Raw genomic sequence first — 18057 nt, 5'->3', positions numbered from 1 at the left:
AACTCCCCCTCTTCTCTCCCCTCCGCTTCTCTCCTCCCTCCCCCTCACTCACCCCCTCCTCTCTCTCCCCCTCCCTCCTCTCCCCTCTACTCTCTCTCCCCATCCCTCCCTCCCCCCTTCTCTCTCACTCTCCCCCTCCTCTCTCCCCCCCCCTCCAATCTCTCCACCTCCCCCTCCCTCCCCTCTCCCCCCACCTCTACCGCCCTCTCTCCTCCCTCCTCTCTCCCTCCCCTCTGCCCCCTCCCCTCTACCCCTCTCCTCTCTACCCCCCTCCCCTCTACCCCCTCCACTACACTTCCACCTCCACCTATTCTCCTCGCCCTCTCCCCCTTCTCCTCCCCCCCTCTCCACCCTCCCCTCCTTTCCACCCCCCTCCACCCCTCCCCCTCCTCTTCTCTCCCCCCTACAACTCTCCCCCCAACTGCCCCTCTCCTTTCTCTCCCCCTTCTCTCTTTCCCGCTCTCTCTCTCCCCCGCCTCTCTCTCCCCACCTCTCTTTCCCCCTCCCCCTCCACTCTCTCACTCTCCTCTCCCCCCAATCTCTCCACCTCTCCCCTCCCCCTCTCCTCTCCCCTTCCCCTCTCCTCTCCTCCCCCTCCCCTCTCGCCTCCCCCACCCATCTCTCCCTCTCCCCGCCTCCAACCCACTCTCCCCTCCCTTCTACCCCCCCTCCCTTCCCCCCCTCATTCCCCCTCCTCTCTCTCCCCTCATCTGCCCCTCTCCCCTCTCCCCCCTCTCCTCTCTCCCCCCTCTCCTCTCTCTCCTGCTCTCCCCCCCCTCTCCTCTCTCCCCCTCTCCTCTCTCCCCCCTCTCCTCTCTCCCCCCTCTCCTCTCTCCCCACCTCCTCTCTCCCCCCTCTCCTCTCTCCCCCCTCTCCTCTCTCCCCACCTCCTCTCTCCCATCTACTCTCTTCCCCCCTCCTCCGCTCCCCCCACTCTCTCCCCCTTCTCTCTCTCCCCCCCTTCTCCCTCCTCTCCCTCTCCCCATCCCGTCTCCCCATACCCCCTCCTCCCCCTCCATCCCCCTGTGTGTGTGCGGGGTGGTTAGTGTGCGTATGAAGCCGCAGGCCCAACCCCACAACCGCACGTTGAGGGGCGGGACCCAGCGGTCTCTCCCCTCTCCCCACCCCGTCTCCCCCCCTGTGTGTGTGCGGGGTGGTTATTGTGCGTGTTAAGCCGCAGCAGCCCCCCCCCCACCGCGCGGTGGGAGAACAGAGAAGCGGGTGTGCACTTGGTCTAGTGACTAATGAAATGGGCCCTTCAGACCATCGAGTCCATGTTGACAATTGATCATCTGTTCACACTAGTTTTATGTTATCCTACTTTCTATCCACTCCCTTCACCCTGGGGTCAATTTTGCAGAGGGCCAATTAATCTACAAACCCGTATGTGTTTGGAGTGTGGGAGGAAACCCACGCGGTCACAGGGAGAACGTGCAAACTCCACATGAACCTCGCTTGTAGTCAGGATCGAACCTGGGTCTCTGGCGTTCTGAGGCAGCAACTCTACCACTGCGCCACTGTGCATTCCCATTAAAAAGTTTGTTTCACAGTATTGACAGTGAATGTAAAGTTATTAGCATGGTGAGAGTTGGTATGGGATAGACACAAAATGCTGGAGTAACAGCGGGACAGGCAGCATCTCTGGAGAGAAGGAATGGGTAACGTGTCGGATTAAGACTCTTGCCTGTCCCTCTGAGTTACTCCAGCATTTTGTGTCTATCTTCGGTGTAACCCAGCATCTGCAGTTCCTTCCTTCACTGTAGGTATGTTGAGTTCAGTTCAGTTTGTTGTCATGGGTACCGAAGTACAGTAAAAAGCTTTTGTTGCGAGCTGACCAGCCAGCGGAAAGATCATTTTGCTGAACACCTTCACTCAGTCAGCCTGGACCTACATGATCTCCCGGTTGCTAAACACTTTAACTCCCCCTCCCATTCCCACACTGACCTATATGTCCTGGGCCTCGTCCAATATCAGAGTGAGGCCAAATGCAAATTGGATGAGCAGCACCTCATATTTTCCTTGGCAGCTTACACCCCAGTGATATGAATATTGATTTCTCTAACTTCAAGTAACCCTTGCATTCCCCCTCACTCTCCATCCCTCACCCAGGTTGTACCAGCTTCAAAGTCGTCTTGTTGAGTCTCATTGTCTGTAACTTGTTCTCACCTAGCCCACAGCTGACAGTGGCCTGTTTCCTTTATCATTGTTTCATTTTTGCATATCTTTCATTCATTCATTTGTTCTATATCTCTCTACCTCACCGTCTATATCTCTCGTTTCCCTTTCCCCTGACTCTCAGCCTGAAGAAGGATCTCGAACTGAAACGTCACCTATTCCTTTTCTCTAAAGATGCTGTCTGACCCGCAGCATACTCCAGCTATACATGATATTCAACTTATAATTCATAGCGGTGAAATTCTTTCAGCATATTATATTGGTAAGATGATGTTTTGGATCTTTAGTTTGCAGGTCTGGAAGGTGTGATCACCGCAGTAGTGGATGAATATCCGCACTTACTGAGAAAACGGCGAGAGTGGGTTGTGCTGGTACTGATCATGATCTGCACTCTGGGATCGATGAGCACCCTCACATTTGTAAGTGTAAAGGTCTAATCTTAATTGTTAAATCAAGTCAAGAGTGTTTTATTGTCATATGTTCCAGATAGCATTTTGTTCATTAATGAAATTTTCTCACACTTCATGAACTATCTCTCCCTGTCATGTACTTCCGCTGTGACAGTTTTTGATTAATCTGAATCATGTGGAAATAATTTATTTGTCAACTTCAGTTTTATGTATGACTAGACCAAGGGGGTCCCGACCCTGCTGGGTCCCGTCCCCTCAGCGTGTGGTTGCGCGGGGGAGCGGCCTGCGGCGGTACACTCACACTAACCACAACACAATAAACACACACACACACACTAACCACTCCCCTTGATATTATATTAATATTATTCATTGGCTCCTTTTACCCCATCCCCGCCCTATCTCGAGGGGCAGAGAAAGAGAGAGAGGGAGAGGGGGAGGATGAGGGGGGGGGGGGGAGAGGAGAGGAGGGAGGGGGGGAGAGGAGAGGGGGGGGTAGGTGAGAGGAGGGGGTAGGTGAGAGGAGGAGAGTGAGGGGAAGAGGGTGGGGGAGAGGGCGGACTTGAACTCGGCGAGCTGGCGGCGCGGATGGGGCCGACTGCAAGCGGGCGGCGGGCCTCGGCAGCTCTCGGGACCACGCGGGCCCTCGGAAGCCCAACTAAATTACTCTGTGTTCAGCGGCTTCAATCCAGAGCCCTGGTTGGGGGGCTGCGGGCGGGGCGGGGCGCTGCGGACGGCATTACTCGGGAAACTCCGATGTGCAAGCGTGGAAAAGAGTGCGCATCCGGCCGCTCCTCTCGGCATCTCTCGGGTTCTCGGGTGTACTGCGTGTTCACCGGCTTCAATCCAGCGACAAAATGACAGCGAGGTGGGGGGGGGGGGGGGGGGGGGTTAACGTAACTGACAGCTCGTGCAAAAACATGCCCAGCTGGCTAAGAGGAGCAGAGCCATAGTAACGTCATCAACTCGTTAGCTTTAAAAAAGATCTCAGATTTGTGAACAATTGTAATAAAAAACTCAAGAAATAATTAATCAAATTTTCAGATCAGGCGATTTTCGAGATCATGAGGTAAAACTCTATTGGAATATGTAAAAATGTCACCGTTAGAGCGTCGTGTTTTCGAGGAGATGAGAATCAAAGAAAAACACACAAATACAAACACAAATAAATACATCTATATATAGATGTTACACTTTTTGTACCCAGTATTGTAATAACACACATATATATATGTGTGTGTGTGTGTGTGTACGTATACATATACAGTGCATTCAGAAAGTATCCCGACCCCTTCACGTTTTCCACATTTTGTTACGTTACTCCCCCTGCCCCGCCCCCCCCACCAGGCAACCCCCCACCCCCTCCATAAATTCCATTCATTTCCTTGATGGGGGTGCCTGTCTCCGGGGGGAGCGCCAACGCCTCCGCTCAGTCCATCTTAACCTATCTGATCTCCCGGTGGCTCAGCACTTCAACTCCCCCTCCCATTCCCTATCTGACCTTTCTGTCCTGGGCCTCCTCCATTGTCAGAGTGAGGCCCAGTACAAATTGGAGGAACAGCACCCCATATTTCGCTTGGGTAGTTTACACCCCAGCGGTATGAACATTGACTTCTCTAACTTCAGATAGCCCTTGTTTTCTCCCTCCATCCCCTTCCCAGTTTTCCCACTAGTCTTAATGTCTCCGCCTACATTCTATCTGTCCCACCCCCTCCCTGAAGAAGGGTCTCGACCCGAAATGTCGTCCATTCTTTCTCTCCATAGATGCTGCTCACCCAGAGTTTCTCCAGCATTTTGTTGCTACCTTTGTGTGCGTTTATATATATATATATGTGTGTGTGTGTGTGTATATATATATATATATGTGTATGTGTGTGTGTATATATATATGTGCGTGTGTATACACACAAAAACAAACAATAATAGTACAATAATAACAATAATAGTCAATTGTAGTTCAGAGCTTATTTGAGGTTGTAGTGTTTTATAGCCAAATGGCTGTTGGGAAGAAGCTGGTCCTGAAGTTACAGTTTTCCGGCTCCTGTACCATCTTCCCGATGGCAGGAGTGAAATGAGTGTGTGGCCAGGGTGATGTGAGTCTCTGGTGATGCTGGCTGCCTTTTTGAGGCAGCGACTCCTGTTGATCCCTTCGATGGTGGGGAGGTCAGTACCTGTGATGGACCGGGCAGTGTCCACTACATTTTGCAGTCTTCTTTGCTCTTGGGCATTTGAGTTACCGAACCAGGCCATGATGCAACCAGTCAATATTTTTTCTACTGTACATGGTAAATTGCAGGTGGCTTCCCTTCCCCACCCCCCTTCCCCATTGAAATTTGTGATATGTTTATTTTACTGCCAATAATTTATATATTAAGCAAACACAGTTTGCATTTTGCCTTATTACTGTTTATGTTTTGCAATGATACTTAGTATAGTTTAGATACAGCGCGGAAGCAGGCCCTTCGGACCACCGAGTCCGCGCACACCAGTCATACCCGCACACTAACACTATCCTACACTCACTAGGGACAATTGTACCAAAGCCAATTAACCTACAAACCTCCACGTCTTTGGAATGTGGGAGGAAACCAGAGCATCTGGAGAAAACCCACACAGGTCACGGGGAGAAAGTACAAACTCCGTACAGACAGCACCCAAAGTCAGGATCGAACCCGGGTCTCTGGCGCTATATTGCAGCAACTGCGCCCTGAATGCCTTAATTACTGCCAGTAGTTTATAAATTAAGCAAACACAGTTTGTACTTTGCCTTATCAGAGTTTACATTTTGCAAGAATGCTTCCAGTAATACTCTGGCGACAATTGGCATATCCCTAATTTTAGAACTTGTTTGTTTAATATTTCATATCTTTGTTTTAGTTTCAACAATCTGAAGAACTCTTTGTTTGCAAGCAAACTAAAATCTTTTCATTCATGTTTTTTTTTACTCATTGAATTAAAACATTTAAGGCATGCTGACAATGTCCTGTGTTTTTTTCTGTGGTCACAATGGTGCTGGTACACACATCCCATCCCAAGATGGGTCTCGACCCGAAACGTCACCCATTCCTTCTCTCCAGAGATGCTGCCTGTCCCGCTGAGTTACTCCAGCAATTTGTGTCTATCTTCTGTTTATACCAGCATCTGCAGTTCCTTCCTACACATTTCTTTTGAGGATGTTCTGGCACTGGAGACGGTCCAGGGGAGATTTACAAGAATGATCGCTGGAATGAGTGGGGTTAACATACAATGAGCATTTGACAGCACTGGGCCTGTATTCTCTGTAGTTTAGAAGTATGAGAGGGATCCTCATTGAAACTTAACGAATAGTAAAAGGCTTGGATGGAGTTGATGTGGAGAGGATGTTTCCACTAGTTGGAGAGTCCAGGACTAGAGGTCATAGCCTCCGAATAAAAGGACGTACCATTAGAAAAGAGATGAGAGGGATTTCTTTAGTCAGGGTGGTGAATCTGTGGAATACATTGCCATAGACGGCTGGGGAGGCCAAGTCAATCAGTAATTTTAAGGCGGAGATTGACAGTACAGGTGTCAGGGATTATGAGAAGACAGGAGAATGGGGTTGAGATGGAAAATAGATCAGCCATGATTGACAGGCGGAGGAGACTCGATGGGTCGAATGGTCTAATTCTGCTCCTATAATTTATGATCGTGAATTTATAAACATTGTTCCGTTCCTGCCTTCTCCCCATATCCCCTGACTCCGCTATTTTTAAGAGCCCTATCTAGCTCTCTCTTGAAAGCATCCAGAGAACCTGCCTCCACTGCCCTCTGAGGCAGAGAATTCCACAGACTCCCCACTCTGTGAGAAAAAGTGTTTCCTTGTCTCCGTTCTAAATGGCTTACCCCTTATTCTTAAACTGTGGCCCCTTGTTCTGGACTCCCCCAACATCGGGAACATGTTTCCTGCCTCTAGCGTGTCCAAGCCCTTAACAATCTTATATGTTTCAATGAGATTTCCTCTCATCCTTCTAAACTCCAGAGTGTACAAGCCCAGCTGCTCCATTCTCTCAGCATATGACAGTCCCACCATCCCGGGAATTAACCTTGTAAACCTACGCTGCATTCCCTCAATAGCAAGAATGTCCTTCCTCAAATAATAGACGAAAACTGCACACAATACTCCAGGTGTGGTCTCACTAGGGCTCTGTACAACTGTAGAAGGACCTCTTTGCTCCTATATTCGATTCCTCTTGTTATAAAGGCCAATTCGCTTTCTTCACTGCCTGCTGTACCTGCATGCTTACTTTCACAGGCTGATCTGCCCAATCCCCCAACCTGTCCAAGTCACCCTACATTCTCATAGCATCCTCCTCACAGTTCACACTGCCACACAGCTTAGTGTCATCTGCAAATTTGCTAATGTTACTTTGAATCCCTTCATCCAAATCATTGATGTATATTGTAAATAGCTGCAGTCCCAGCAACGAGCCTTGCGGTACCCCACTAGTCACTGCCTGCCATTCTGAAAGGGACCTGTTAATCCCTACTCTTTGTTTCCTGTCTGCCAACCACTTCTCTATCCATGTCAGCACTCTACCCCCAATACCATGTGCCCTAATTTTGCTCGCTAATCTCTTATGTGGGACCTTATCAAATGCTTTCTGAAAGTCCAGGTACACAACATCCACTGGCTTTCCCTTGTCCATTTTCCTAATTACATCTTCAAAAAATTCCAGAAGATTAGTCAAGTTTGATTCCCCCTTCGTAAATCCATGCTGACTCGGACCGATCCTGTTACTGCTATCCAAATGTTCAGCTATCTCATCTTTTATAATTGACTCCAGCATCTTCCCCACAACCGATGTCAGGCTATATAATTCCCTGTTTTCTCTCTCCCACCTTTCTTAAAAAGTGGGATATATTAGCTACCCTCCAATCCACAGGAACTGATCCTGAGTCTATAGAACATTGGAAAATTATCACCAATGCATCCACGATTTCTAGAGTCACTTCCTTAAGTACCCTGGGATGCAGACCATCAGGCCCTGGGGATTTATCAGCCTTCAGTCCCATCAGTCTATCCAACACCATTTCCTGCCTAATGTGGATTTTCTTCATTTCCTCCGTCACCCCAGATCCTCTGGCCACTACTATATCAGGAAGATTGTTTGTGTTCTCCTTCGTGAAGACAGATCCAAAGGATCTGTTCAACTCATCTGCCATTTCCTTGTTCCCCGTAATACATTCACTTTTCTCGGTCTTCAAGGGTCCAACTTTGGTCTTAACTAATTTTTTCCTCTTCACATACCTAAAGAAGCTTTTACTATCCTGCTTTATATTTTTGGCTAGCTTACCTTCGCACCTCATCTTTTCTCCCCGTATTGTCTTTTTGGTTATCTTCTGTTGTTCTTTAAACATTACCCAATCCTCTTGCTTCCCGCTCATCTTCACTACGTTGTACTTCTTCGCTTTAATTTTTATACTGTCCCTGACGTCTCTTGTCAGCCACGGTCGTCCCTTTCTCCCCTTGGAATCTTTCTTCCCCTAGGAATGAACTGATCCTGCACCTTCTGTATTATTCCTAGAAATAACTGCCATTTTTGTTCCACTGTCATCCCTGCTAGTGTATCTTTCCAGTCAACTTTGGCCAGCTCCTCCCTCATGGCCCCATAGTCCCCTTTATTCAACTGCAACACTGACACCTCCGATCTAACCATCTCCCTCTCCAATTGTAGATTAAACCTGACCATGTTATGGTCACTGCCTCCTAATCGCTCATTAACCTCAAGGTCCGTTATCAAATCCGGTTCATTACATAACACTAAATCCAGAATTGCCTTCTCCCTGGTAGGGTCCAATACAAGCTGTTCTAAGAGTCCATCACAAAGGCACTCTACAAAGTGCCCCCTTTCTTGGGGTCCATTACCAACCTGATTCTCCCAGTCTACCTGCATGTTGAAATCTCCCATAACAACCACAGCATTACCTTTGCTACATGCCAGTTTTAACTCCTGATTCAACTTGCGCCCTATGTCCAGGCTACTGTTTGGGGGCCTGTAGATTAGTCCCATTAGAGTCTTTTTACCCTTACAATTCCTTAGTTCTATCCATACTGACTCCACATCTCCTGTTTCAATGTCACCCCTTGCAAGGGACTGAATTTCATTCCTCACCAACAGAGCAACCCCACCCCCTCTGCCCACCTGTCTGTCTTTTCGATAGGACGTATACCCTTGAATATTCAGTTCCCAGCCCTGGCCCTCTTGCAGCCATTTCTCAGTAATTCCCACAACAGCATACTTGCCAATTTCTAACTGAGCCTCAAGCTCGTCCACTTTATTCCTTATACTTCGCGCATTCATATACAGCATTTTGACCTCCGTATTCACTTCCCCCCTCGCACCGCTCGCAATTGGCCCTGACCTTACTCTGATGTCCATTCTCGAGCTTTCCTTCCCATTAATTCGAGAATCTTTTGTAATTTTTCCTGCCTGACCCGCTGTACTCCAGCACTCTGTGAAACGTCACCTATCCTTGTTCTCCCGAGATGCTGCTTGACCCGCTGAGTTACTCCAGCACATTGTGTCTTTTTTACACTTCTATATTGCTTGCTTAGTACAGACAGATGAGGGAGAGTGATTTGTCACAATGAGTTTATCTTAAAAACGTATAATTGCCTTCACTGGGCTGATTAGTGGGTTTGTTTAATATTCAGGCAGCTACATCTGTTTAACACATGCTTGACTGGAATGTAAAGCACGATTGTAAGTAGGATTTTATTGATTCTGGTTTATTATTGTCACATACAACAGGATTCAGGGAAAAGCTTTTGTTTGCGTGCTGTTTAATGAAGTGCTAGAATTGTCTAGAATAGTGGAAGGCTTGGATAGAGTGGAGAGGACTTTTCCATTAATGGGAGTGTGGGACTAGAGGTCACAACCTCAGAATTAAAGGATGTTTAGTTTAGTTTAGAGATACAGCGCGGAAACAGGCCCTTTCGGTCCACCGGGTCCGCGCCGACCAGCGATTCCCGCACATTAACACTATCCTATAACCACTAGCGACAATGTTTACATTTACCAAGCCAATTAACCTACATACCTGTACGTCTTTGGAGTGTGGGAGGAAACGGAAGAGCTTGGAGAAAACCCACGCAGGTCACGGAGACAACATAGAAACTCCGTACAGACAGCACCCATAGTCATGATCAAACCCAGGTCAATTTTTTAATATTACTGATGTTTTAAAAATAAAATGTATGAATTAAATTAGGCGGTACGGCCCTTAAATTGTCATAAGATCATAAGTGATAGAGGAGAATCTTACCACAACCAGAGAGCAGGGCTGAACTGCTGTCTACCTCTTTGATGATCCTTGGACTTGATCTATGTTGAACTGTATGTTATTCCCTTACCATGTATCTATGAATGAATGAATGAATGAATGAATGAATGAATGCACATTAAATGTCCCAATTGTAATCGTGTATAGTCTACGCTGACTGGTTAGCATGCTACAAAAAGCTTTTCACTGTATCTCGGTACACGTGACAATAAACTAAACTGAACTCTTGATGTTACTGAATTCCTGAGCCATTGTTCCTCTGCTCTGCAAACCATTCACAGCAAAGTCTTATTTACTTGTTTCAATTCAGGGTGGAGCATACGTGGTGACATTATTTGAACTATATGCCACAGGAACCGCTATTATTGTTGTGGTGTTTCTGGAGACCATTGCTGTGTCTTGGTTTTACGGTAAGTTACTCTGCACTTGTGCAAGGCTGATTACACTTGTAGTGAGACTGGGAAAGATCGGAAAAAAATATGTCCACTAACAATGGAATTAATTAGCGCTAGTTAATAAAAACTATGAACCGTGATCTTATAGAGATGTACAAAATCATTGAGAGGAATAGATCGGGTAGATGCACAGAGACTGTTGCCCAGAGTATTGGAATCGTGAACCAGAGGACATACCGATAGGTTTAAGGTGAGTGTGGAAAGAAGGGGGAAAGATTTAATAGGAACCTGAGGGGTAACTTTTTTACACAAAGGGTGGTGGATGTATGGAACAAGCTGCTGGAAAAGGAAGTTGAGGCATGGACTATTGCAATGTTTAAGAAACATTTGGACAGGTACATGGATAGGACAAGTTTACAGTGCCAAACAATGGCAGGTGGGACTAATGTAGATGGGACATGTTGGTTGGTGTGGGCAAGTTGGGCCAAAGGGCCTGCTTTCACACTATCACTATGACTCCATAACACTAGATAGTCAATTGTAGATCCAATAAAGAAATGTTCAGCATCTTTTATCCGTAGGAACTAAAAATGTGAAATTTGCTGCCTTGTAAAAATGTTGGCGGCACAATGGCACAGCGGTAGAGTTGCTGCCTCACAGCGCCAGAGACCGGGTTCGATCTCGACCACGGGTTCTGTCTGTACGGAGTTTGTCTGTTCTCCCTGGGACATTGTAGGTTTTCTCCGGGTGCTCCGGCTTCCTCCCACACTCCAAAGACGTGCGGGTTTGTAGGTTAATTGGCTTTGTTAAAAATTGTAAGCAGTCCCTAGTGTGTAGGATAGTGCTAGTGTAAAGTGGTGATCGCTGGTCGGCGTGGACTCGGTGGGCCGAAGGGCCTGTTTCCACACGGTATTTCTAAAGTCTAAACTATCAAGTATAATCCAAACTTCATACTGTAAGAAAAACAGAGAATGCTGGAAATACTCGGCAGGTCTGGCTACATCTGTAGGAATAAAAACAATCAGTGTTTCAGGTTGGGGAAACTTTATTAACTGACATTTCTGTCGTGGGCTTCCTCCAATGACAGCGTGAGGCCACACGCAGACTGGAGGAACAGAACCTCATATTCCACTTGGGTAACTTGCAGCCTTGCGGTACGAACGTTGAATCCTCCAACGACCACTCCCGTCTTCCCCCCCTCTATTTCCTGTTCCCCCACCCTGGTGTGCATCTGTTCTCCACTATTCTGCCCCCCATCCCCCTGGCCACTCCCTCTTCTCTCCTCTCCCATTAGGCAAGAGGTGCAGAAATGTGAAAACACACACCTCTAGATTCAGGGACAGTTTCATCCCAGCGGCTAGTCCAGGACTGGTAGCATGGTTCAGTTGCCTGATAACAGCTGGGAAGAAACTGTGCCTAAATCTTGAGCTGTGCGTTTTCACACTTCTGTACCTTTTGCCTGATAGTAGAGGGGCGAAGATGGAGTGGCCGGGTTGAGACTGGTCCTTGATTATGCTGCTTGTCTTACCGAAACAGCATGAGGTATAGATGGAGTCAATGGACGGGAAGTTGGTTTGTGTGATGGTCTGGGCTGCGTCCACAATTCGCTGCCCCTACACTTTGTATTTTGCTCAAGTTTTGAACTGGGTTGAATCATGATCACTTTTTGTCTCAATGCTTTAGGTATGAAACAATTATGCACAGATATTTGGGAAATGATTGGGTTCATTCCTGGGAAGTTCTGGCAGACATGCTGGGCCATTATTAGTCCAATTTTTCTTCTGGTAAGATTACTTGTTCCATTCTTCCCACTGTTGTTAAGTTCTGTCAGAGCAAGAGGGGGGGGGGGGGGGGGGGGGGGGGGCATCTCCTGAGTTAATGCCTTGCAATAGAGATCTGTCTGAAGAAATGGTATCTGCAAGACATGGTCATTACCCCGAAGATAGACACAAAAAGCTGGAATAACTCACCAAGACTGGCAGCATCCGTGGAGAGAAGGAATGGGTGACGTTTAGGGTCGAGACCCTTCTTCAGACTGAAAGTCATGGGAAAGGGAAACGAGAGATATAGAAGATGGTGTAGAAAGGGAGATGTAGAACAATGAATGAAAGAGATGCAAAAAAGTAACGATGATAAAGGAAACTGGCCATAAAGGAGACGTCTTGATCCTAAACGTCACCCATTCCATCTCTCCACAGATGCTGTCCTTTTTTACTTCAGCATTTTGTGTCTCTTCGGTTTGTGTCTACCAACATCTGTAGTTCCTTCCTACACATTGTTAGCTATTTGTTGGGTGAAAATAGGAAGCTGGTGTGACTTGGTTGGGGGAGGAATGGAGAGAGAGGGAATGCCAGGGCTACCTGAGTTAGAGAAATCAATAGAAGGAATGTGTGACATTTCAGGTTGAGACCCTGCTTCAGACTGAAGATCGTCACCCATCCCTTCTCTCCAGAGATGCTGCCTGTCCCGCTGAGTTACTCCAGCATTTTGTGTCTATCTTTGGTGTAAACCAGCATCTGTAGTTCCTTATTATGCATTCTATTGATGGAGGCTTTGGAGAGGGTGCAGTGGAGGTTTGCCAGAATGATGTGGGAAAGAATGGCAGATGCTCGTACACCGAAGATAGACACAAAATGCTGGAGAACTGAGCGGGACAGGCAGCATCTCTGGAGAGAAGGAATAGGTGAAGTTTCAGGTCTGAAGAAGTTTCTCAACCCAAAACGTAATTCTTTCCTCTCTCCAGAGACGCTGCCTGTCTGGCTGAGTTACTCCCGTATTTGGTGTCTATTTACCAGAATGATGCATGGATTAGAGGGTTTTAGCTGCAGGGAGAGGTTGGACAGACTTGGTGTCTAGAAATGAACTGCAGATGTGCGTTTAAACCGAACATAGACAATAGAGTGCTGGAATAACACTGCGGATCAGACAGCATCTCTGGACAAAAGTATGGGTGATGTTTTGGGTCAGGACCCTTCTTGAGTCTGACTTTGTGTCTATTTTTGGACAGATTAGGATTGTTTTCTCTGGAACGCCAGAGGTTGAGGAGAGACCCCGATAGAAGTAAATATAAATCATGAGTGGCATAGATAAGGTAGACAGTCAGAACCCTTTTTACCCAGGATGGATAAATCAAACACTTGAAGGCATAGTTTGAGGTGAGCGGGGTAAAGTTTAAAGCAGATGTGAGGGGCAAGTCTTTTGGCAAAAGCTGTTTGACAATAAATGGCGGTAGCTGGTTATGAATGTGGTAACTGCTTCAATGCTGGTATTGCAAATATTAATTAATGATACAATTTATTAATAATTAATTCATTGTATTAGTTAATATTATATATTTATTTGTTCAACCATAGATCTGTTAAGCTGCAGCAAGTAAACATTTCATTGTTCCAATGGTGTGTTATTGTCACACATGCAAAGGGCAAACACAGTGAAATTATTTTCTTACAAACAGTCCAGTAGAGTATTGCCATATCTAAACACAAATCCCAATTAAGAAACTGTACAGAAATAGTCCACTATTGCCCACATGGAAGAGGCACCATGTTTTGGAACCATTTTACCAGTCCATTCCGTGCTCTAGTTTTTTTTAAACAAAAATAAATGTAATCAATTATTGAAAGAATAATATGTACAATACAAAACAATACCAATCAAACCTTCCATTGACTCCATCTACACCTCATGCTGCCTCAGCAAGGCCAGCAGCATGATCAATGACCAGTCTCATCCTGGTCACTCCCTCTTCTCCCCTCTCCCATCAGGCAAGAGGTACAGAGGTGTGAAAACACACACCTCCAGATTCAGGGACAGTTTCTTCCCGGCTGTTATCAGGCGACAGAACCATCCTACCACAACCAGAGAGGGTCCTGACCTCCCATCTAACTCATTGGAGACCCTCAGACTATCTTTGATCGGACTTTACTGGACTTTATCGTGCACTAAATATTATTCACTTTATTGCCATAATCCTGTATCTGTGCACCATCTGTGCTCGATATTAATCAGGTGTAGTCTTTCCGCTGTCTGGTTAGCTCGCAAGAAAGCCTTTTCACTGTGACAATAAACTAAACTTATACTCAGTTGTTATGTAACTACGTATCGCTTCCAGTAGAATCATTCGGGATGTGGAATTAATTTGCAATTATAATTTGGACCGGTATTGAGGAAACTGACAGTATTAAACCCTTTTAGTTCTGATCTATTAGCTCTCAATAAAAAAGCAAATATGAACATTTAACACATCTGCACATACAGGTATTTCTTGCCAAAACCATTGTTGTTTTGTCAAACGCTTGCGATGTCAGTGCTTAATGGCACATCAAAGTTAAAATTGATCAGAAAAATTAAACTTCTTGGCAGCACTACTTATTTTCCTTTCTAATCAAAGAGTTGCATGTGTTTAGATTTGTGTTTGTGCCTCTGTTTTCATTGACGCTTGTCCTATTATTTTTCCCAACAGTTCATCATTATCAGTTTGCTGACAACTCCGATGGAAATTAAACTCTTTAATTACAACTACCCTCGCTGGACTAAAGTGTTGGGCAATTTGCTGGGCCTGTCCTCAATTATCTGGGTTCCAATCTATATGGTATACAAAATCATCATTACACCAGGAACATTTCAAGAGGTAGGAGACAAACATTTAACTAACTATTTTAATATGCGATGGCACAGTGGGTAGAGTCACTGCCTCACAGCACCAGAGTCCCGGGTTCGATCCCGACTACGGATGCTCTCCGTATAGAGTTTGTATGTTGTTCCCGTCACCACCTGGGTTTTCTCCCAGATCTTCAGTTTCCTCCCACACTCTAAATATGTACATGTTTGTAGGTTAATTGGCTTGGTAATATTGTGAGTTGTCCCTAGTGTGTGTAGGATAGTGTTAGTGTGCGGGGATCGCTGGTCGTCGCGGACTCAGTAGACCAAAGGGCCAGGTTCCGTGCTGTATCTCTAAACTAACGAAAATAATTGAACTAATTTGCATAGTGGCGCAGTGGGTAGAGCTACTGTCGCACAGCGATAATGTCCTGGGTTCGTTCCTGACGGATGCTGTCTGTATGGAATTTGTACGTTCCCCCTGTGATCTGCGTGGGTTTTCTCCATGTGCTCCGATTTCCTCCCACATCCCAAAGACGTGCGGGCTTTTGTAGGTTAATTAACCTTCTGTAAATTGTCCCTATGTGCAGAGTGGATGCGAAAGTGAGATTAAGTCGTTTTAAGGTGAAATTGACAGATTCTTGATTAGTACGAGTGTCGGGTTTATAGGGAGAAAGCAGGAGAATGGGGTTTAGAGGGTGAAGATAGATCAGGCTTGATTGAATGACAGAATAGACTTGATGGGCCAAATGGCCTAATTCTGCTCTTATGACTTACGAACATCACCTAATAACATGTTTTTTATTATTTTTACAGAGGATCTCGAAAAGCATAACGCCTGAGAAGAATGTAATCGTATCCACTATAGATTTGGATTACTGGAATGCTGCTTGATCAACAATTATTGGTGTGCTTTACTTCTTGGACTAACTGTTCCTATCAGCAAGAGGTATTACAAGGTCAAAGTACCAAACCCAGAGTAACAGCACGTCTCCAGAGAGCGCCTCTAACTGTAACTTTAGAGATATTAGTATTTTCCTCAAAATATGTTTAAATTGTCTTTTAGTTGGACTGGGACATTTTTTATGTTGAAATAAGAGTTAGACATTCCAATTTCTATTTACTGCCCACAGGGTGTTGTCGTACACCTTGATAACAAATACCATGTGACTGTTGCTTTGTTCTATAATGTGTATTTTAATTGAGGAAATTGGGCGGCACGTTGGCGCAGCAGTAGAGTTGCTGCCTCACAGCGCCAGAAACCTGGGTTCGAACATGACGGCGGGTAAGGCGTTTGTACGTTCTCCCCGTGACCTCCGGGATCTTCGGTTTACTCCCATACTCCAAAGACGTACAAGTCTGTAGGTTAATTGGCTTTGGTAAAATTGTAAATTGTCCCTCGTGTATGTAGGATAGTGTTAGTGTACGGGGTGATCACTGGTCAGCATGGACTCGGTGGGCCGAAGGACCTGTTTCCTCGCTGTATCTAAAAAACTAAAATAATTTATATTTATAGGTGGACAACTTATTACTGAAATACAAGATTTTTTTTCATGACCAGTTTTGCAAAGCACCGTATCAAGGTTCATTATGAATTTGCATTAAATGCAAACTGGATTTTTGTTGGATTGCAATGGCTACTGGAGGTTATGCCTTAAAAATTTGCTCAAAATTGTATATTATTAATTTTTAACCTGTGTATTCACAATGCTGTTACATTTGATGTTACAATTCACATCATTGTTTTTGATGCCTTATTTCTTAATGTTTTCTAAACTGTTAAGAATAATTCGTAGTCACTCAAATAAAATTAGCTGGAATAGATTGTAAACCTTTGTTTTGATAAGATTATTAGACCAAGTGGGACCCGTTGGGTCCTTGTCACACGTGGGGCCTGGTTCCCCAACGCAACCCGTTCCCCAACGCAATATTCCACCACTCACCCATAGTCCACAACTGCGCAGGCGCGGCTCATTTCCCCTCATCTCCCCGCACTCCCTCCCCCCCTTATATACCCTCCCTGTTCTTTCCACTCTCCTCCTCCCCTCCCCCAATCCCTCCCTACCCTAGGGGGCGCCTTCCAGTTGCCCTGCCTGCAGCTGCCCGTCCTTTCACTCCTTTTTTTAATTTTTAATATGTAAAAAGTTTTGTTTGGAGGACTAATCTTTTTTGAGTGGAGGGTGAGGGGAGGGGGTAAGGGGGAAACTGCATTTCGCAGTCCATACCTGGTCGGAGAGACGGCTTTTCTCCGAGCCGCATCTTCGCCCCATCGGGACTGGAGCGGCGTTTCCTGTCGGGACATGGGCAGATCTTCGGCTTTGGCGGCAGCACAGCGCTGGAGCGCCATCGCGGAGTGGGCGATGCCTTGCCCGGGTCACCGTGCTGGAGCTCCGGAATGCTGAGTCCGCCGATTGAAACATCGCGGAGCTGCGGGGTCTGCGGAGCAAGCGGCGGCGCTGACTTTAACACCGCGGAGCCTGGGATCTCTCGCCGAGATTGCCAGTGTTGGAGCTCCGACCAGCGCAGCCTGTTGGCTTCGGGAGCCGCAGTCTCCGGGGAGGAAGCGGCCGTTCCATGTATTCCATGCCGCTGAGAGGGTTCTCCCGACGCCGGAGCACCATCATCTGGCGAGAGGGCCTGAAACATCGGGCCTCCATAGTGGCGACTGCGGAGGCCTCAATGGGCCTCGACCATGGGTGAACAAGAGGAAGAGGATTGGTCTTTGTGCCTTCCCTCGATAGTGGGAACCATTGTGGGGGGATGCATGCCTGAAGGGGCAGCAGCCGTTGGCCTCAGAGCCAGGCTCAGTGCCCACACCTGGGATCCTGATAACTTGTGAAATATAACATCAATCTGAACGAAACTTGATACAAACCACCACGGGCCAAAGTTGAGTAAGGTGGTGCATACATTGTAGTGCTACCATGTACCATTTTGGCGTAGGTCCAGGAGCTCACTCACTCAATCACGGACCCATGTACACAAACAAGACAAGACTTTTAATAATATACTAGGCCAAGTGGGACCCGTTTGGCCTTGTTCCCCCAACGCAATAATCCACCACTCACCCAGGGGCGGAGTCGGAGGAAAGTTCTGGAATATCTTTTTGTAAAAGGTTGCGGGGTGGTGTCTGCGAGAACTCGTCTTGGGTCCTCGGAACCAATCACTCCTTCCCA

The 18057-nt window shown here is 46.5% G+C and overlaps 1 protein-coding gene across 1 annotated transcript in view; it reads left to right on the top strand.

The window, feature by feature from the left end:
- The window catches only part of LOC116989182 (sodium-dependent serotonin transporter-like), a 57713-nt gene extending 41938 nt beyond the window's left edge, over nt 1-15775 (top strand). The window contains exons 9-13 of the mRNA XM_033046407.1: nt 2463-2594; nt 10198-10297; nt 11966-12066; nt 14745-14912; nt 15698-15775. Of these exons, the coding sequence (XP_032902298.1) occupies nt 2463-2594; nt 10198-10297; nt 11966-12066; nt 14745-14912; nt 15698-15775 (579 nt within the window). The remainder of the gene's footprint in view (nt 1-2462; nt 2595-10197; nt 10298-11965; nt 12067-14744; nt 14913-15697) is intronic.
- The last annotated feature ends 2282 nt before the right edge of the window (nt 15776-18057 follow it).

This window comes from Amblyraja radiata, chromosome 28 (assembly GCF_010909765.2).
Source record: "Amblyraja radiata isolate CabotCenter1 chromosome 28, sAmbRad1.1.pri, whole genome shotgun sequence".
Taxonomy (NCBI): domain Eukaryota; kingdom Metazoa; phylum Chordata; class Chondrichthyes; order Rajiformes; family Rajidae; genus Amblyraja; species Amblyraja radiata.
This window is presented reverse-complemented; position numbering and strand designations above follow the sequence as displayed.